Below are 20,232 nucleotides of genomic sequence, written 5' to 3'. Positions count from 1 at the left end.
ATCCAACTGCCCATCCACCCTGCTCTGCCTCCCACATGGGCACAAGCCAGGCTGAGCGGAGACTGATGGGGATTATACTGCCTCCATAGAGACCCCAGAGTTCAGGGAATCAGGGAGGGCTTCCTGAGGTGGTGACCTTGGGCCCAGAGCTGAGGTTGGCAAACTTTCTGTAAAGGGCGAGACAGCAAATATTTTAGGTTTTGCCAGCCTAAATACCCATCTCATACTTAATTCTGCTATTGTATTGTGAAAGTGGCCACAGACAAAGCGTAAACAAATGGGCATGGCTGTATTCCAATATAATTTTGTTTGTGGATACTGATATTTGAATTCCAGATAATTATTTACATGTCATGAAATATAATTCTTCCTTTGATTTTTTTCAACCATTTAGAAATGTAAAAACCATTCTTAGTTCAGGGCCACATAGTCACTGGCGGCAGGCCAGGCTTGGCCCCCGCTCATGGGCAGGAGTATCTCAAGCAGAAAGGAGGGAAGGGGTATATTGGAGGCAGAGGAAACTCTGGGCAAAGGCCTGAACAGAAAACAAAATCATAAACTAGGGAAGGGGCATGACCGCAGTGAGGCGGGCCCAGGGCCTGTGGTTAGGGGGTTTGGGTGTCGCCTGTGACGGGGAGAGGGGGGCATGGGTGGCAGCATCCTTAAGCCTGTGAAGTCCCTGCTTGGTCCTGAGGGGGCAGGAGCCATGGTGTCGGCCTCCGTGTTCTGGGAGGAAACTGCCTCAGAGAGGTAAGGGCTAGGGCCAGCTCTCACTTGTTCCTACTACGCCTCCACCTGGTAGGGACGCCCCAGGCCTGTGGAATTCCAAGGGTCTGCTCTCCCCCTGTGCTCTCCTGAGATGGGGACAGGGAGGAGCCAGAAATCAGAGTAACGGTAGGGGAGGGCAGAAGCATGTGCAGCCAGTGGAGGCAGAGGACAAGAACTGCAGAATGCCAATCCATGGGGCTGCCAGCCTCAACAGGGGCTGGTTCGTAAGGGCACCCAGTCAGCTGGCCTGGCTTGAGAGACAGGCTTACGGTCATGTGGCATGTGGGGCCCTTGGCCCAAGGCAGGCAAACAGCACCCCTCAGCAGGGTGGAGAGCAGAATGGTGAAGTACTCGGAACCCAGGGAATCCCTGCCCAGTCCTCCAGACCCTGAGCCCCAAATATGCACCCCCAGCTTGGAGCCAACGGCTACGTGTTTGCCATTGACCTGAACGGCTATGTGTTGCTGCACCCCAATCTCAAGCCCCAGGTGAGCCAAGAAGCCTGGAGGGTGGGTAAGCCTTCCCAGATGGGGACTTTTGACTTCCCACCCTGCCTTCCATAGACCCCCAACTTCCGGGAGCCTGTGACTCTGGACTTCCTGGATGCGGAGCTGGAGGATGAGAACAAGGAGCAGGTAAGGGGAAGGAGAGCAAGAGGGGGTGGGGCCACAGGCACAGAGAGCAGAAGAGGGTGAGGGCTCCACCCCTACATCTCTGGTCCTTTCAGATCCGTCGCAGCATGATCGATGGCAACAAGGGCCACAAGCAGATCAGAACATTGGTCAAGTCCCTGGATGAGGTAAGAATGCGGGGGAGAGGGGGTAGGGAGTCGGGTGGCCACTATCCCACCCCACCCGCCAGCCCCTGCCTACTAGCCCAAGTCCTGACCCAGCCTCCTCTCCCAGAGATACATAGATGAGGTGATACGGAACTACACCTGGGTACCTATAAGGAGCACCAACTACAGGTGAGTGGGGCCAGGGCTGGCAGGGCAGAGAGGAGTGGGGTCAGCCCCAGAGTCTAAGACCAGCTGCCCCATCCCTCTCCCGCCACAATATGCTGTGACCAACATCCCAGAGGGCACCAGTGGCCAGGGCTCCTCAGTACTCACCCTGGGGTGCTTAGTCCCCCAAGGGCCTTTCAGGAACAAGCAGCAGGTCCTGGGAGCACAGGACAGAGATATCTGATGTCTCCTCACAACCACCACCCTCTCACATCACTCCCACCTGGATCGTAGCCCTGGGTATCTGCGCCCAGGATGTCATCCTTAGGACCTTCGAGGGGTCCCCATGGGTCAAGCCTGGCCAGTGCAAGTTGCCCTCTGCGTGCCTCACACAGCCAGTCTGTTCTGAAGTGCCAGGGGCATCCTCACACTCCAGGACTGGCCCACGACTGCCCCTCACCATATTAGTGTCAGCCCTGCTTTCAGCTGGCTCTTCACGTGGCCCAAGCACCTGGGGACTGTGGACCCCACACCCATGGCAGCACCCACCCCTGCAGTTAGCTCACTGACAAGTGTCCTGCCCCTTGTGAGTTTGCTGCTGGTCAGAGGGAGGAGGCTGACTGGGCAGGTGGGGAGTTGTGGGAGGTGAAGTGGGGATTGGTTTGGGGGCTGGTTATTCAGAGGCCTTCAGGAGAGTTTGGGGACATGGAGGACCCAGGTCCCTGGGTTTCTCCAGGGTGTGGACCCCTAGACCATGAATCCCTCACAGCTAAGCAGAGAAAGGTGTCCCTGATGGTTGGAGTAGGGGCTGCCCACAGCTTGGCCTTCTCTGCCCAGCTCCAAGGCCATGGGGAGAGGGTGCCAGTGTGGCCCCCCTCTCCCCAGCAGTGACCTGCACTCCTCCCCTTCCTCCCCCCACAGCCTAGGGCTGGTGCTTCCACCCTACAGCACCTTCTACCTCCAAGCCAACCTCAGCGACCAGATCCTGCAGGTCAAGTGTAAGTGGCCCGTCCCCTGCCTGCGCCCTGCACCCCTGCCTCTGCCCCGCACCCTGGCTGGCCCCAGGCAGCATAGCCAGTTGCCGCTTGCCAGCAGGGCGGCCCCTCCTGCCCCGTCTGCCCACCCCCCAGGCGCCCGCAGGCTGGGGCACTGGCCTTCCAAAGTCTGTGAAAATCTGCATGCTCGCCTTTTCTCAGATTTGGTTCCAGACCATTCTCTCATGGTTTCCGTTGAGGTTTCTGTTTTTGGTTTCTCCTACTCCATGTCTTCCCTCCTTAGCCTGCCTGCCCCGCACACCCCTGGGGGCTGCATTCTTGGAAGACACTCCCTACCCTCATCCCTCCTTCCCCCTTCTCCCTGCTCAGCTCTCTCCCGCTGTGGTGCCACCTCCCCAGGGGCTCTCCCTCTGCCCCTCCTCTGCCCCTCGTCACCCATCCTCACTCAGCTCACACCTCCCTCCCTTTCCTCCTCTCTGACCTCCTCCCTTGCTCTCTCTTTTTGCCCTTTCTTCTTTTCCCTGCCTCTCTCCCTCTCTTTCCCTCTTTCCTCCCTCCCTCCTCTTTCCCTCCTCCGTCCTCTGTCTCCCTCTGCTCACTTGCTTTCCTCTCTCTTTCACTCCTGCCTCCCTGTCCCTCCCCCTCCCACTCCTCTGCCTGTGGCTAGTCCCTGCATGCCCTGCTCACCCCGGGCCTCTCCTGGGAGGCCTGGGTCTCCAGAGCCTGTGGCCCCGCCTGCCCACCGCCCGCCCGAGATCACTGGGAGGGAGGCTGGGGCTCCGGCCCCACCGGGCGCCCCCCACCTGCCTGGCCGACTGGGGCTCATCTCCTTTGAGTTTTCTCGCTCTCTCTTTCTCTCTCATGTCGTTTTTTGCAAGAAGTTTCCTTTCGGTATGATTATGAGACACAATATTTTCATTCAAACAGCCATTGAATAAAATATTGTTTGTGCCCCTCCCCTTCCCTTCCCCCTTTTCGTTTGTTTTTGTGTTTGTGTTGTTTTTGTTTTCCTCGCTTTCTCTCTTGGTGGACTGTCCCAGTGCCAATCAGCAAACTGAAGGGCAAGTATATTCAGAACCAGTGCACCCTCCTCTCCCCACCCCACCCACCCCCATGCCCCTGCTTGCCCCCCTCCCTGCCCAGGACCAGCCAAACTCCTGCTCTCCAGGGGTCTCCTCCCAGCATCCCCTTGGCTCCCCTAATTCTTGCCTTTCCTCGGATCCCTAAATCCCTATTAGAGCCAGTGGCCCTTTCCAGCAGGGTGTCCTCCAGCGTGTTCTGAGGGCTCAGACCCCTTCCTTGTACTCCTTGCTCCCCCCAGGAAGACCCCTGCCTCCCCCCATCTTCTCTGTCCCCCCAAGACGACTCAACAGTGGAGACAGGGCTGGACGCCTCTCCACCACCTCCCACCCAGCAGGGCAAGGGGTCCAAGATACAAGGGGTAGATCGGCCCTTGGAGAGGCTTATATGAGGCTATGGGAAAGAGCCTGTCCCACCAGGCTTCTGCTGGGATAGCTCTCCTTCCTATGATCTTCGGCAGTGGCTCCAGAAGCTGGCAGCCCTCCAAGAAGGAAGATGTTGGCCAGTCACTCAGATGGTTAGAGCATGGTGCTGATAACACCAAGGTCCAGGGATCAATCCTTGTACCAGCCAGGTGCCAAAGAAATTTTTACAAATAAAAAAATAAAAAGGGAGACTGAAAGGCTCGGAAGCTGCACACTCTGACCCTGTGGCTAAGGGGCAGCATAGGACAGACAGCCAGGCCACTAGAAGAACAAGGCTGACCTGACCATCCTGGCCACTGGCCTCGGTGCTGAAGTCCCTGTGACCTGCTGCCCCCGCAGCTCCCAGAGGTTTTGCTAAGGCCAATTGGTCCAGACCTGCCCTGGGGAGGGTTGGCAGGTATGAAAAAAGTGTTCCCCTGGGAAAATAAAGGCAGACTCAGAGTCCATGTGCCTGGTCAGGGACAAAATGGGATCTGTCTAGATCCCAAGGACCAGCAGAGGAGCTTGGAGGAAATCAAGCTGGGTATGAAGAAAAAGGTTCTGGCACTCCAAGGTGCCTAAGCCAGAGAGACTTCTGGAAAGGTGGGCAGTGAACTTCCAGGCTCTGTCAGAGAACAGGGGAGTGAGAGAGGACAGCACGTGAAGGTCTCGGCCAGCGGTGCACAGAGATGTGCTGCTCCCAGGGAACACACAGGCAGAGGGGGCACAGAGAACCACTAGGGTATATTCCCATGGCCTGGAAGCAGGGGCTATCCAAGAAGCCGTAAGGGCCCTTTCCAGCCTAGTCCAGCAAAGGGGATACAGCTGCCCCCACTGGCCCAGGTGGGGGTGGGAGACGTGTCCTCTCCCACTGGCTTGAGTTGTCTTTTTCTTCCCACCCCCACATCCCACCCAGTGACCCCAGAAATGCAGGGCCCTGGTAACAATGGCAACCAAAGCAGAGTGTCCTTCCCTATTCCTTCCCTCTCCTTTTTCTTTCGCCTCCTCCTCCTCTTCCCCCACCCCTTCCCAGTCGGCTTGTGTCCAAACCCTGCCTCACAGTCCTATCAGAAAGGAACAGTCCAACCAGTGACTGCCCAACCTCTCCAAGCAACCCAAGTTCCCCTTCCCCAGAATCTTGCAGTGCATCGTGGGAGTATTTGGGAACAGGGAAAAATCCCTCTTCTGCACAAGTAAAGCCCTGGACGAAAAAGATCAGAATCTGGGTGAAGACAGGATAGGAAGGTAGACTGCCCAGAGTGAGACAGACCAAGAGCAGGGGCACAACTCTCAGATGCAGACCAGCAAGGCGGCCAGTCAGCTGGGCAGGAGAGGCCGCAGAGGAGCCCCAGTGGCCACATCCTCAGGTTCACTCACAAACCCATGCGAATGTACGCACGCACGCACACACACACGCACACACACTCTAATGCATCCATGCTCACCCACACATACACAGCTCATAAGCCCAGGGCACAGGCACAATTGATGGATCCTCAACAGCACCTCCATACCCTCTCTGGAGCCCCAGCATTCCTCCTAGGCTGCTCTGAGCCCAGACAGGTCCTAAGAAGGGTAGAAACCCAGCCCTTCTTCCCCACCTTTTCCTCATGCCCTCAGCCCAGGAAAGCAGGTATGCAGGTTCTAGGAGCCCTCCCACTCCCCCCCAACCCCCCCAACTCCTAGACTCTCCTCCCACAGCATGGGAACAATCCCAGGAACCTCAAGGGTCTTCTCCCTTCACCCAGCCTCCTGTCCCAGGGAGGACCACCAGATCCCCACAATGCACTGCAGCCCTCCCCCAGCTGCCCACACCCCGTCTCTGGTTGGACTGTCTGTGCCCGTGAGAAACTCCCTCGGTTTGGCCATGTTGATGCCTGACACAGAACAAAAGCAAGACCTACCAAAAACAAACAGCTGTGGCAAAGAAAAAGAGATAAAAATCCGCAGCCAAAAGCCAATTCCCTTCAAGTCTCTTGGGAGACGAAGGAAACTCAGCATGTGGTTTTTTCCATTATGGATGTGTTAAGAGTGAGACTGGCGCCTCCCCCAGACCATGCATATATATAGCAGTGTGTGTATATATATGTGTGTGTGTGTGTCTGTGTATATGTGCTATACAGCAGTATGGAAGCATATACAGCCACGCCAAGGGACTCACTGCCGACAGAGGACCAGGCCTGGGCAACATATTGGCTATAACTGCCCTCCTCCTGCGATGCTGTAGTCTCCAAAGGCCCTCCACCCCTCCCTGCCCTTCCCTTCTCTCTGGCTCGAACCTGAACGTGGAAGTGGCGGGTTCCCTCTTTGCTGGTGTCTCCCCCTCCCTCAAGCCACCCTCTCCCCTGTCCCTCCAGCTCCGTCAGCTCTGAGCCCCCTGGCCTCCCACCTCCCCAGCCCCCGCCGGATAACCCCCCGTTTCTGTTGCAGATTTTGAGTTCCTGCTCCCCAGCAGCTTTGAGTCTGAAGGACATATTTTCATTGCTCCCAGGTAGCTTGTGTGTGGCCTTGCTGAGGTGTCCTCCCCCACCCCAACCGCCCGGGCCCCGCCTCCTGCACTGCTGCCTGGAGCTCTGTGTGTCTGTGTCCTGTGCAGTGTCGCCCCCAGCCCCCCATACGTAGCCCGGTATGTGTGGCTTTGTGCATACCCAGGCCATGTAGCCGCGCCAGGCAGCAGTGGCCAGTGGCCCCATAACCCTAGCTCCCATCAGGCCTGGGGCAGGTGGGCTCTGGACTCTCTGCTGACCTTCCCTGCCCGCCCAGGCAACCAGGAAGGAGCCCTTTCTGTCCTGGGACTGGCTGTCTGCAGCACACCCCCTCACTGGGCAGCTGCTGCTCTGGTTTGTGGTGTCCTGCCCATCCCCCCACCCTGCACCCCATCATTGTCCTGTGTCAGTCAGTGTTTGTGTGGGTCTGGGGGCTGAGCCAACCAGAGCCCCTGTCTGCAGAGCCTAGTCTAGATATGGTGGCTCACTGAGGAAATGTGGGGTGAGTGGGAATGGGAGGGAGGGCAGGGGCTTTGAGGAGCTGTTTTGGCAAGTGAGAGGTCAGGGCCCAGAGCAGGCCCAGGCCTGGACCATCCCTGAAGGGCATGCTCAGCGGGCACAAACATCCTCGTGCCCACTTCTGAGGAGGCCGGAGGTCCCCAGGTGCTGAAGCTTTCTCCTGTGACCTGGGCTTTGAATGAGGGCAGGTGGACGCAACTAACAGAGACCCATGGGCACTCTCAGCACCACACGGGGGCTCTGGACATTCCTCACCTCTGTGTGTATGCACGTGCGTGCATGCACCCACAAATTTCTTTGTGACTCTCTCTGTAGATGTGTGTATTTGTGAGTCATTGTGTATGTATGTAAGAGCCCAAGTGTAAATGTGGGGCAGGCTCTGTGCATCCATGACTATGAGAATATGTGAAAGGCCTGTGTGGCCCACATGATCCTGAGGGCAGGGACATGTTCATTTTTGTCACCTCTGTATCTTTGGCTTGGGAGAGCTCAATAAATATGTGTAGGGTGAATGAATGAAGTACCCCACAAATGTGAATGTGCACATTGTGTGTATGAGAGGGATTGCAAGTGACTTGGTGTATCTTGAGCACAGCTTTATGGGTGTCACCCTGGGTATGTCAGGTGTGGCCTTCAGGCACAAAGACAGGCTATGTGCTCACTGCACAAAAATTCTGGGGGCCAGGGAGTGAGTGGGATCTGAGACCCAGTCCCAGGCGCCCTCACCAAGCTATGGGTCCTAGGACAGCCTGGGAGGTGGCATATTTTAAAAATTCCCACAGTGTTGCTGCCATACAGGCCAGTGGGGAGGTCCCTGGTGGTAGAGGTACAAATGAGGGATTGGGCAGGAGAGATGGCTCCACCTAACCTATCAGGGTAGAGGGATGCTCACCAAGACTTCGTAGGGAGCAGAGCCCCAAGTGAGCCTCCCCTCATGCCCCACAGCTCTCATGTTCTTTACAGCTTGAGCCCAGTGAGGAATTTGGCCTGCCCACCTCTGAGGGAAGGGCATTCCAGGCAGAGGGAACAGCCAGTCTGAGGACCCACATGTTCCCACTGTCTTCCCAACACCTTCTATGATGTGATGACAAAAGTGAGGCTCAGGGAGCTTGAGTGAGTTGCCCAAAGGTGCATAGCCAGGAAGAAGCAGGATGAGGCCTTTGACTTAGGCTGACAAGAGCCAGTGCGGTATTCCAGTTCCACCTTGTGCTCACGGGAACGCTGCAGGGCATACTGGTGGATGAGCCGGCCACCAGACACTTCCCGAAGCCTCCCAGGTACACCATCTGGGTCCAGCTGCGCAAGAGAGATGGGAGGCTCTGCAGGGCCATCCCCAGGAGAGAACCTGCCAGGGTGGAGGAAGCAGACCCTCATTCTTATGTCAGCTCTTCCCCGTCTCAGACCCGGGCAGCCTGCCGGGCACATAGCAGTTGCAGCCTGTAAGAGCACGCATGCCCCTCCCTGAGGCCTGGGCTTCTCAGCGAGCAGCCAGGCAGGCCTATTGGGAAGCCTCGACCCCACTGCCCTGTTCAGTCCGCCAAGCCCATTCTTCTTGCCCCTCCCCACCTTCAGAGAGTATTGCAAGGACCTGAATGCCTCAGACAACAACACCGAGTTCCTGAAGAACTTCATTGAGCTCATGGAGAAAGTGACTCCAGACTCGAAGCAGTGTGAGTGCCTGGCAGGGCAGCTGGATCTGGGCAGTACCCAGGCAGCATGGGCAGCCCAGAAGGCCGGGCAGGTTTGGAAATATGCAGGCCCAGGCCAAGGGCAGAGCCTGGGCCAAGTCATGGGGAAGGCTCCTGATGGAGCTTTGGGGGTGAGGGCCAAGGTGGGCAGAGAACTGCAAGATGCCCCCTCCACCTCTGCCCTCCTGTTCCAGGCAATAACTTCCTTCTGCACAACCTGATCTTGGACACAGGCATCACACAGCAGCTGGTGGAGCGCGTGTGGCGGGACCAAGATCTCAACACGTAGGCACTACCTAGCCTGTGGGTGCAGGAGGCTGGGATGGGCCAGAAGCCCTGGCCCTGCCTGGCAGAGGCAGGCCTATGACTCCCATTTCCCTGCTGCCCCCAGGTACAGCCTGCTGGCCGTGTTTGCTGCCACTGATGGGGGCATCACCCGTGTCTTCCCCAACAAGTAAGTGACCTACCCCACTACCGAGCACCCTGTCCCTGCCTGTGGCTCTCTGTCCGGCTGCCCAGAGGCTTCCTTGCACCTGCTGAGAATGCTATCTCCCACAAGCCACCCTTTACCCACCTATCTCTGCCTCTCTTGGGTGCTCCAGGGCAGCTGAGGACTGGACAGAGAACCCTGAGCCCTTCAATGCCAGCTTCTACCGCCGTAGCCTGGATAACCACGGTTATGTCTTCAAGCCCCCACACCAGGATGGTGAGTGTCTGCCCAAGGTGGTCTGCTCAGCCAGGCCTGGGCTCTGCTCTCTGAGGCCTCTCTCAGACACGAGGCTGGCTGAAACCAGGGAAGATGTGTTTGACTGTACCAAACACGGTGCTGGGTGCTTAGGCTGGAGTCAGCCCTGGATTGGGCTCCTGGGTTTGCAGGGCCCAACGTGGAGTGGGCAGAGTGGCCACCAGCCCCCACTTCTGATTGCCCCACCCCACCTCACCCCAGCCCTGTTAAGGCCCCTGGAGCTGGAGAACGACACAGTGGGCATCCTCGTCAGCACAGCTGTGGAGCTCAGCCTAGGCGGGCACACAATAAGACCAGCAGGTGAATGCCCAGGATGGAGGTGGTGAAAGATGCAATGGGCAGGGTGCTGCCCAGACAGGTAGCACTGATGGCCCCTTGCTCTCCCCCAAAGTGGTGGGCGTCAAGCTGGACCTAGAAGCTTGGGCTGAGAAGTTCAAGGTGCTAGCCAGCAACCGTACCCACCAGGATCAGCCTCAGAAGGTATTTGGGCAGGGGAGGGGGCAGTAAACCCAGCAATTACCTTTCTGGAGTCCCCAGGGACCACTACCAAGCCTCCCCCTCAGAGTGGCTTCAGCACCTATGGGAAGGCAAGGGCTGATGCAGACAACCTGGGGAATCAGATGTATGAAGGGTGATGGAAGGGAAGAAAACTGGTGGGCGCTTACAGTCCTCATTCTCTGCCCAGCAGTGCGGCCCCAGCAGCCACTGTGAGATGGACTGCGAGGTTAACAATGAGGTGCGTGTGACCTGAACCTGCCCTGGTCCCTAGCTTACTCCACTCCCAGACTTCTTAGTCTCAACTGCAACTCCTAGCCCATCCTTTGGCCTGTGAGTCTCAACATCCCCATCCTGAGTTCACAACCTTACCAGAAGTAGGGGAAGTTGTGTCTCTCCACACACACCACTGGACAGCCAGGGCCTGGCGTGGAAGGTCTGGGGCCAAGCCCCTCTCCATTTTCCTCCCCCTTCTCTACTTCTCAGGACCTACTCTGTGTCCTCATTGATGATGGGGGATTCCTGGTGCTGTCGAACCAGAACCATCAGTGGGACCAGGTGAGAATCAGGAAGAGGGTGGAAGGAGTGGATAGAGGTTTGAGCCTCCTGGGGGGAGTGGCACTGCCAGCCCTGTGATCACGGCTCCCTCCCGGCATCCCCAGGTTGGCAGGTTCTTCAGTGAGGTGGATGCCAACCTGATGCTGGCACTCTACAATAACTCCTTCTACACCCGCAAGGAGTCCTACGACTATCAGGCAGCCTGTGCCCCCCAACCCCCTGGCAACCTGGGCACCGCACCCCGGGGTGTTTTTGTGGTGAGTCCCCAGAGACGCCTGGCCTGGAGATTGGGAGGAGGGGCTGGGAGACCTGCCCAGAGATGGCCTCCCACCTGTGACATCTGAGAGAGCTGGGGGTGACCTAGGGCGAGGGACAGCAGTGGCAGCCCATACCCCTCTCTCCACTGCAGCCCACCATTGCAGATTTCCTTAACCTGGCCTGGTGGACCTCTGCTGCAGCATGGTGAGTCCCAAGAGACAGGTGGGTGGAGTAGGTGCTCCCTGTCCGAGAGGGCTCAAAAGATAAGTGAGGCAGGGCACTGTCCTCTACTGACCTCCTCCACCCTGCAGGTCCTTGTTCCAACAGCTTCTCTATGGCCTCATCTACCACAGCTGGTTCCAAGCAGGTAGGTAGGGCTTTGGAGGTCCCTCCTCAAATCCCGGTCCCCAATCTTAGCAGACACCGATTCCAAAAGGGAAGACGGGGCTGATGGCTGAGCCAGACTGAAGCCCAGGACCGTGCCAGGGTCTGTGGGCGGGACTGAGGCGCTCTGGGCCCTCGCAGACCCCGCGGAGGCCGAGGGGAGCCCCGAGACACGCGAGAGCAGCTGCGTCATGAAACAGACCCAGTACTACTTCGGCTCAGTGAACGCCTCCTACAACGCCGTCATCGACTGCGGAAACTGCTCCAGGTGCTCGTGGGGGGCGGGGCGGGGCCTGCATGGGGGAGCGGCTGGGGGGCGGGGCGGGGGCCGTGGGGTGGAGCGAACCTCAACGTCCCGCCCTTTTGTGCTGCCTCCAGGCTGTTCCACGCGCAGAGACTGACCAACACCAATCTTCTCTTCGTGGTGGCCGAGAAGCCGCTCTGCAGCCAGTGTGAGGCTGGCCGGCTGCTGCAGAAGGAGACACACTGTATCCTGCCCCCGCCCTCCCCGCTGCCCGCACCCCCGCACGCCCCGTCCTGCCCCACACGCCCCCTCCGTGCCGCAGCCGCCGCCTCCTTGACTCCCCACCCATGCCCAGCGGACGGCCCGGAGCAGTGTGAGTTGGTGCAGAGACCGCGGTACCGCAGAGGCCCGCACATCTGCTTCGACTACAACGCAACGGTGAGGAGGGGAAGCGGCGAACTTGACCTCCCGCTCGGCTAGTGAAACACTGCGTGCGCCCAGGCCGACCAATTCCTTGTCTCTCCCCGCAGGAAGATACCTCAGACTGTGGCCGTGGAGCCTCCTTCCCGCCGTCGCTGGGCATCCTGGTCTCTCTACAGCTGCTGCTCCTCCTGGGCCTGCCGCCCCGGCCACAGCCTCAAGTCCATGCACATGCCTCTCGCCGCCTCTGAGCGCCCCACTCCACCCTCACCTCCACCCCGGCCTCCTCGCCTCTCCCTCACCCTCCTGCCCCACACTCCCCGCCTAGAGCCTCGTCCCTCCCTCACTGAAGGACCTGAACTCGCCAGGCCCCGAGAATCTGCACCTTTGGGTGGGGGAGTCCTAAAGGAGAGCACCACTGGTCTTTGGCATCCAAGCCACGTCTCACTGCTGAACTGTCCAAGTGTTCCCAGCTTCCCACTGGATTTATCCCAGTGGGCTGGGACAGAGAGGCCACGTGTATTGATGCCAAACCAGGCCCCCGCTGCCTGCCCTGCCTGTAGGTTCCCTCTGTGTGAGGGACCCTGCCTCAGCTGGACTTCTGTAGCCCAGCCCTTCTCCCCACCCAAACCCAAACCTGGTTTCCCTGAAAATAATGGAGGAAGGTGAGATGGGCAATTTGAGGCCTGTGCATCCCAGCATAAATCCTGGCAGGACAGAGGTCTTATGGCAGTCCCCCATGGACTCCTGCCCCTCAGGCCTACGGCCATGTTCCCCTCACCCAAAGCCCTGCAGGTGTCAGAACAGTCAGTGGCATCAGTTTAGACACAACCCCATAAACACCTGGAACCCTGAGGGTAGAAACTGGACTTACATTAGACATACTTCAGAGGGTACACATACAAACACAGACACACACACCATGGGGTGGGGGCTCACAAACACAAAGCCTTACACGGGGCAGGGGGTTGGTGGGAGGGTTGGTATCTGCACACTTCATCTGCTCACCACCTGCCTCTAATCTGAGCTGCAGCCCAGCTGGTCCTCCATCTCTAAAGCTGAATGTCAAACAGTGCCAAATGCTGGGGCAGGGGGTGAAGACCCCTCTGTCCTACCCCTAGCCACCAGTGTCCCCCAAGTGCCCCTCACCCTGCCAGGTGCTCAGTATAACCATTTCTCACTAGTATCAGGCCCCCAGTGGGACTACATGCCACTGCCTGCACCCCTCAGCAGAGGAACCCCCAGCAGACATCGCCCTTTGCCTTAGCAGGGGTGACTTGGTCTCTCCTGGCTGGGCCATCTCACACCCAATCTGGCCCTTACACACTCAGGCCTGTGCCCACTCCCTATCTCCTTCCCACTCACTCACACACACACTCACACTCCTGTCCCCAGGAGGCCAAACTGCCCCTCCCCTGCTGAACACACACTTGCACACACATACACATGCACACACACACTCTGTACACACAGAGGCTGGGCCCCAGCACATCTCTTCACATCATTCATTCTGGTCGTTTCCCCCAAAGGCATCCCTGCCTGGGGGACCAGTGGGAGAGTGAGGGCAGCGGGGGATGGAGCCATGGGGCTCAGATGGACTGGGAGGAGGGGGGAGGGTGATGCATTAATTAATGGCTTCGTTAATTAATGTAATGTTGCTTGTTGCTTTCTCAGTGTGTGTGTATGGTCCATGCCTTCTGCTGGTGCCATGGTGGACGTCCATGATGTGCACCTGGCCTGGATGCTGGTTGTGTCCTGCGGGGGCATGTGTGTAACTGTAGTGTAGTCAGGTGCTCAATGGAGAATATAAAAATAAAAAAGAAACAAACATATACAGAAAAATAAATATATAATTTAAGTTTTAAAAACAGAAGAACAGACAAAATAATCCCCATCAGGTAGTTGTCCAACCCCCTGCTGGGTCTGATCCTTCTCATTGCCCACCTGACCTGGCTGTCCCCTCACCTTGGGCTGGGGGACTAGGGGGGGCCATTTCTTTTTCTCTGCCCTTTTTTTTTTTTGTTGTTGTTGCTCTATTTTGTACAGACAAGTCAGAAAAACAACAGCGACAAAAAAGTCAAGAAACTTTGTAAAATATTGTGTGTGTGATTCCTTGTAAAATATTTTCAAATGGTTTATTACAAAAGATCAGTTATTAAATAATGTTCATATTTTCACTTCAAACGGTTCTCATCCACTGTGTTGGCCTGAGGGTGAGGACTGGGTAGTTATGAAGACGGGTGGCCATGACCTCAGGGTCCCACTGGCCACTCTGCTTGGAGGAAAGGCCATGGCAATCCAGGTCCCCTGTGGCCATAGGGCATGATGATTCCAGTGCCTACTTAGTGCCAATCCCTTAACATATTTTGTCTCATACCATCTTCCAAAAACCTCCAGGAAAAAAGCTGTCTTTAAAAAAATAAATAAATAAAATTAAAAAGACCTCCCAGAGTCTCAAGGCCAGGACCCTAGAGGAAAGAAGACAGAGATGAGATGCTGATTTAGGTGCTGGTTAGGTAGGTGGTTCAGCCATCAAGTCAACCACCCAGGCTTGATGGGCAGGTCCTCCAGTTGAAACGTGGTTGGCCCCTTGTAGTGTCCTGAACCTCAGCACTCAGGGGCCTAGTCCTGCTGTCCAGAGGAGGATGGGATCTGGCTCACCTACAAACCTGGACTCGTCCAGGGGAGGCACCAGGACACTGCTTCTACTGCTCCTCAAACTGGAGCTCATGCAAAGTCAGCTTTTGCGAATCCTTCAGGCCTCTCTGTCCTGCAAGTCCTTTACCCTTGTTCATTTTAATCCCAACCTTCTTAATAGCTAACCCTACTTGGTGTGACCTTTGCGTTCTTTTCATGAGAAGAGAATTATAACCTCCACTGCAGAGGTATCCCAGCAGGTGCGGTCAAAGCCCATTCTCCAAAACACGCAGAGCTGGGGATTCTCACTCTGCACTCACCTGGCTGGCATTCCCCTGAGTCCTCACCACAGCCTTAGTGGTGGGTACTAGTGTATCCTCATACTGCAGATGAGCCAACTGAGCAAGAGGAGAGATCCCTTCCCTCCAAGTGAGAAGGCTAAAAAATCAGCAAAGGTTTGAGAGGAGGTGGCTGGCACGAGGGGGGCCTTGGAGGCTAAATAGATAGAGGGCATTCCAGACCTCAGCCAAGGCAGGAGGCCTTCCTTACTCCTCTGCAGGGTTGGCCACAGATCAATGCCTAACCCACAACCCCCAAGACAGCTCCCATGGCCCGCAATAGCCCTGAAGTCCTGGAGTAGGGAGGGTTGCCAGATAAAATACAGAACACCCAGTCAATTTTGAATTTCAGATAAACAACAAATAATTTTTTTAGGATGGAAATGTGTTTCAAATATTGCATGGGGCATACCAGTACTAAAAAATTTGGGACATGCTTACACCAAAAAATAATTCGTTATTTATGTAAAACTCAAATTTGACTGAGCACTCTGTATTTTGATTAGCTAAATCTGTTAACTCTACCCTGGTGTGGCATCCAGTGGGAACCCAAACCCCAAACAAAGATAAAGGGTGTCAACACCCTTTGCAAGCTAGAAGGCTAGGCACACGTCTCCAGTTGTACTGAGATCAGTGGCTGAAAAGAAGGGATTCTGAACTTTATAAAAGTACTTTGTCATATAATTATACACATATTTTAAAAAATTAATGCACACAAAAAACCAAAAAAACGGTTTATACAGGACACAACTTGCTGGAAACCACTGTGGCTGAAGTGGTGCCTGGGTTCAGCTTGGCCCAGGCTTGTGGGGAGACCTCTCTTCCTCCAGTGGTGATCAGAAGCCTGCTGGAGAGGAGAGTCATTGAGGGAGGCCCAGACTCATCCCTTTGGGAGAAAGAGCCCTGGGTTCACGTGGCAAGTCCACCTCACTTGTAACAAAGGCAACATGGACAACACACTCACTAAGCACCCAGGGTGAACTGGCATCTTACACTGATACCTCCTTTGATCCCTTACATCCTTTGATCCTGTCATCATCTCCATTTTACGGTCCGTGAAAATAAATTTCAAAAAGGTTCAGGTCCAGTCAAGATGGTCCCCAGTGTCACTCTCTCCAACAAATCAACCAATTTGCAACTATAAAAAGCAGCAACAGCCAAGCTGGGGCCGCTAGAGCTCAGAGGAAGAGTAGGAGAGACCTACAGAGTGCATGAAGGCAGGAGAAGCCACAATGAGAGGAAGAAAGGATCGCTCCCACCATTCCAAATCCCAGCTACTTCAAGGCTGGAGCTGGTGAGTGCACGGAGCAAGAGCTGGCAAAAGCCACAGCTGTGCCCTTCCTATGAAGTGCTTGGAGGTGGCAGGGGAGAAGAGGGCCTTGGTGGCCCTCAGGCCAGCAAGACCATTAACAGGGTTCCTATGGACCCACAGAGGAGAGAGGAGCCACAACAACTGAAAAAAGGAGCCACTGAGAGGCCGGTGAGTCATCGCGAAGGACTGGTGCATGGCTTGTCCCACAGGAAGTGTTTGGAGTGTGGGTGATGGGGAGATGGGTCCCCCGGGGGAACACTGGGGCACAGCATTGACAGCTGATCTGCCCCCCAATCAGCACAGGCCCACTCTGTGTAGACCGGTCAGGAATATAGATCTGCAGGGGGAGCAGTTTGCTGAAAAGACTCAGGCCCAGGCCAGAGTTTCTACATAACCCAGGTGTACCAAACCTCACAAGACCCAGAAGTACATACAGGGTCAACAATTAAAACCTGAGCTGCACAAAAAGCCTTCCCCATAGAATCAGCAGCAAAGCAGCAATTTAGCTCAACCACAGGTCTCAAGGTGCTGGTCCCCACAGGAAGTTTCCCCATTTTAGAAGTAAGCAAAGGACAACAGATTAGTTCCAGTGAAGAGTTTAAGTGGTGGAAACAGCGAATAATCCAACACAGAACTGGAAGAAAAAACAAAATACCCACAGACCAGAGACAAAGTTTGATATTAACTAGTAAAGGTCTCACTTCACCGAAGAACAGTTATAAACCTAGAAGACCAGAAGCACCCTGGGCCTCCAAGCCAGGGAGGGAGAGGTCCGGGGGCCTCAGCCATGTCCCCCGACACCCACAACCAGCCCAGTGACGACCACCAAACCACTACTGGAAGCCCCCTGGTTTCCCGAGCCACGGTGGTGGGGGGGCAAGGGCTTCAGCCACACCCCTGACATCTGCATTCAACCCAGCAATGACCAAACCACCACTGGAAGCCCCCTGGTCTCCCCTGCAGGATAAGGGGTGTGCTACGGGCCTCAAGCATGCCTCCCCTCCTTCCTCCTTCTCCCACCCTATTTCCTTCCCCCTTCTCTTCTCCCCCTCCCACCCAACTGCTCCGCAACATCTTAGAATGTAAAAACAAATGGAGCCAGGGACTGACCCATCCTCCTGCAACCAGGCAAGGAGGAGGCCAAAATCACCACTTCCACACAGGTGGCCCACCACAGCCACCATAATAGCCATGGCTGCCGCAAAAGTAGCTAGACAGCACAACCACTGTGCAGATGGCCCGCCAACCACTCAAGTGCACTGACATAGGGAGAGTCACCAGGAGAGACCAAAGAACAGAAGAGAATGTCTCTTTCCACAAAGCCCATTCCAGAGTGATAGAAAAAGCATCTACTCTATGATAACAGTGGGGAAACTGAACACACCTCTCTCAGCACTGGACAGATCATCTAGATCTATTAACAGAGCAACCGTTACTCTTTCAGAAGGAGAGAAGAAATCTAGGGTTATCAGAGGTTAGAGGGGTTAGGGAGATGGGGGATGGGGAGAGATTGGATAAGGGGCATAAAAAATAAGCATGGTTTGTAATAATATATATGCTAATAATATTGATTTGATCAACATATGTTAACGTTGAGCCTCAAAAATAGGTATAATCAGGCTGGCCCATGGCTCGCTCGGGAGAGTGTGGTGCTGATAACACCAAGGCCATGGGTTCGGATCCCTACATAGGGACGGCTGGTTAGCTTACTTGGGAGAGCGTGGTGCTAACACCAAGCCAAGGGTTAAGATCCCCTTACCGGTCATCTTTTTTAAAAAAATAAATAAATAAAAATAAATAAAGATGACCGGTAAGGGGATCTTAACCCTTGATTTCGTGTCGTTTCAGTAATGGGCCACAGTAATCAACCACATTGTATATCGACAAAATAAAATTAAAAAATAAAATAAAATAAAATAAATAAATAAAACTGTTATCTTACCACATAAAAATAAATAATAAATAAATTAATTAATTAAAATGACCAATCCATTCTTTTTTTTTTTTTTTTGATGGGTGGGGGTGTCTGGCCAGTACGGGGATCTGAAAAAAAAAAAAAAAATAGGTATGATCAATTATGATTCAATAAAAATTAATTAATTAATTAAAAACTCTGCATCTGGATCACCATTGAAAGTACTCCTTGGTTTTGTTTTTAATGGCAGATGAATTAAGCCAACATTAATGTGCTTAAGCCAAGGTTAATGTGCTTTAATTCGAGCAGATTCCTTTCTGTCTTTATAAAAGGAACTAATGACACGTCCGATTTACCTGAAAGATACAGGTTGAATAAGTCAATAAAATGATGCTCACACCTATTGGTTAGCTAAGGATTTGCAACTGTAAATTCCCAACTCCCTAGAAGACAAAGGAAGGTGGCTGGCCAGTCACCTCACTCAGAGCATGGTGCTGAGAACACCAAGATCCAGGGTTCAGAACCCAGTACCAGCCAGCCACCCAAAAAAAGAGACAAAGCGTGATAAGACTGCCATGTCAAATGGTGAGGAGGGCGGAGGAAGAATTAAGTAGAAGGCCAAGTGTTTCATGACCTCATAAAGAATCAACGTCCTAAAACAACCTCCTCAGTGACCGTGACATTCCAGGAAATCCAAGAACTAAAGGGCTGCGGTGAGTCACTGTTCTCTTTCCAAACAATTGCTAAAACCACAAAATCATAATGTGACTTGAAATACAGAGAGAAAATATAGAATGCAGGTGTAAAGAAAAACTCATGGAAAATGTTAAACAACCCAAACATGCAAAGAGACAAACCAGTCAAGACAGAAAATAGCTTAATTGGAAAATGGCAAAGGAAAAAATAAGTCAGTAGGCAAAGGCTATAAAGAGGCAGTTCACAAAAGATAAAATACACCTAACCAATTATCGTATGAAAATATGTTCAACCTTACCAAGCTCACTAATAATCAAAGGCCACAATTAAAAATAGATAAGAATTTTGTTACCTAACAAATTGGCAAAGATTTAAATGGATGGCTGCAGTAGGCAGAATAATGCCTCCTCCCTCAAAAAAAAAAAAAAAAAAAAAAAGATGTCCATATACTAATCACTGGTCCTTGCGAATATGTTACCTGACATGGCACAAGGGACTTTGCAGATGTGAGTAAATTAAGAATCTTGAGATGGGAGATAATCCTGGATTATCTACGTGAGCCCAATGTAATCCCAGGAGTCCTTTTAAGAAGGAGGTAGGAGGTCAGAGTAAGGGAAGGAGGCATGGCAGCAAAAGCAGGTCAGAGAGAGAGATCTGAAGATGACGTGTTGCTGGCTGTGAAGGTGGAGGAAGGGGACAGGAGCCAAGGAACGCGGGCACCTCTGGAAGCTGGAAAAGGCGAGTAAACAGATTCACCTTTACTGACACCTTGATTTTAGGACTTTGGGCCTCCAGAACGGTAAGATAAATTTGTACTGTTCTAAACCACTAAGTTTACTACAGAAACAATAGAAAACAAATACGTTGGCAATACCAAAAGAGAGCAAAGACATGGAGGAAGCGGCCTTCGCATACAGTAACAGTGGGAATGCAGATCAGCACAGTGTCACAGGTCACGCTGGTAATGGGCGTTACCTTTGCCCCAGTCCTCAATTTATTCTAAGATAATCAGGGATGTTTGCAAACCTGCGTATGTGCAAGAGTGTGCATTCTAGTATTATTGAAGGATGCAAGCTTTTAAACCAAAAAAAAAAAAAAAAAAAAGGTTCAGGAACTTGGGCAATGTCACACAGCCCCAAGTGGCACAGCAAGGATGCCAAACTGGGTCAGACCCTATTCAACAAACCGCGCAGTTCGCACACCCTGATACACACAAAGGACCGATCATTCAACATCCGCACCCACAACACCTGCCCACGAGGAGTCACCCATTCAGATGTACATACACAAATAGAGCCACTCTCCCCGGGGAATTCACCAAGTGTGCAGCTTAGGGCTGTGCTGCCT

The 20,232-nt window shown here is 54.1% G+C and overlaps 1 protein-coding gene across 6 annotated transcripts in view; it reads left to right on the top strand.

The window, feature by feature from the left end:
• The window catches only part of CACNA2D2 (calcium voltage-gated channel auxiliary subunit alpha2delta 2), a 132,527-nt gene extending 118,396 nt beyond the window's left edge, over window positions 1-14,131 (top strand). For 3 of the 6 annotated variants that reach the window (XM_063115462.1, XM_063115458.1, XM_063115463.1), the window contains 22 exons: window positions 1,182-1,256; window positions 1,332-1,403; window positions 1,496-1,567; window positions 1,674-1,735; window positions 2,633-2,709; window positions 3,747-3,767; window positions 6,621-6,681; window positions 8,768-8,865; window positions 9,078-9,168; window positions 9,275-9,337; window positions 9,486-9,589; window positions 9,830-9,928; window positions 10,020-10,108; window positions 10,314-10,364; window positions 10,610-10,681; window positions 10,786-10,938; window positions 11,091-11,143; window positions 11,251-11,306; window positions 11,465-11,591; window positions 11,702-11,811; window positions 11,923-12,005; window positions 12,098-14,131. In XM_063115462.1, the coding sequence (XP_062971532.1) occupies window positions 1,182-1,256; window positions 1,332-1,403; window positions 1,496-1,567; window positions 1,674-1,735; window positions 2,633-2,709; window positions 3,747-3,767; window positions 6,621-6,681; window positions 8,768-8,865; window positions 9,078-9,168; window positions 9,275-9,337; window positions 9,486-9,589; window positions 9,830-9,928; window positions 10,020-10,108; window positions 10,314-10,364; window positions 10,610-10,681; window positions 10,786-10,938; window positions 11,091-11,143; window positions 11,251-11,306; window positions 11,465-11,591; window positions 11,702-11,811; window positions 11,923-12,005; window positions 12,098-12,238 (1,830 nt within the window). In that variant the 3' untranslated portion in view covers window positions 12,239-14,131. The remainder of the gene's footprint in view (window positions 1-1,181; window positions 1,257-1,331; window positions 1,404-1,495; window positions 1,568-1,673; window positions 1,736-2,632; window positions 2,710-3,746; window positions 3,768-6,620; window positions 6,682-8,767; window positions 8,866-9,077; window positions 9,169-9,274; window positions 9,338-9,485; window positions 9,590-9,829; window positions 9,929-10,019; window positions 10,109-10,313; window positions 10,365-10,609; window positions 10,682-10,785; window positions 10,939-11,090; window positions 11,144-11,250; window positions 11,307-11,464; window positions 11,592-11,701; window positions 11,812-11,922; window positions 12,006-12,097) is intronic. The other 3 variants (XM_063115459.1, XM_063115461.1, XM_063115460.1) reach the window with 3 other exon arrangements.
• The last annotated feature ends 6,101 nt before the right edge of the window (window positions 14,132-20,232 follow it).

The sequence above is a fragment of the Cynocephalus volans genome, chromosome 11 (genome assembly GCF_027409185.1).
Source record: "Cynocephalus volans isolate mCynVol1 chromosome 11, mCynVol1.pri, whole genome shotgun sequence".
NCBI classification, from domain to species: domain Eukaryota; kingdom Metazoa; phylum Chordata; class Mammalia; order Dermoptera; family Cynocephalidae; genus Cynocephalus; species Cynocephalus volans.
This window is presented reverse-complemented; position numbering and strand designations above follow the sequence as displayed.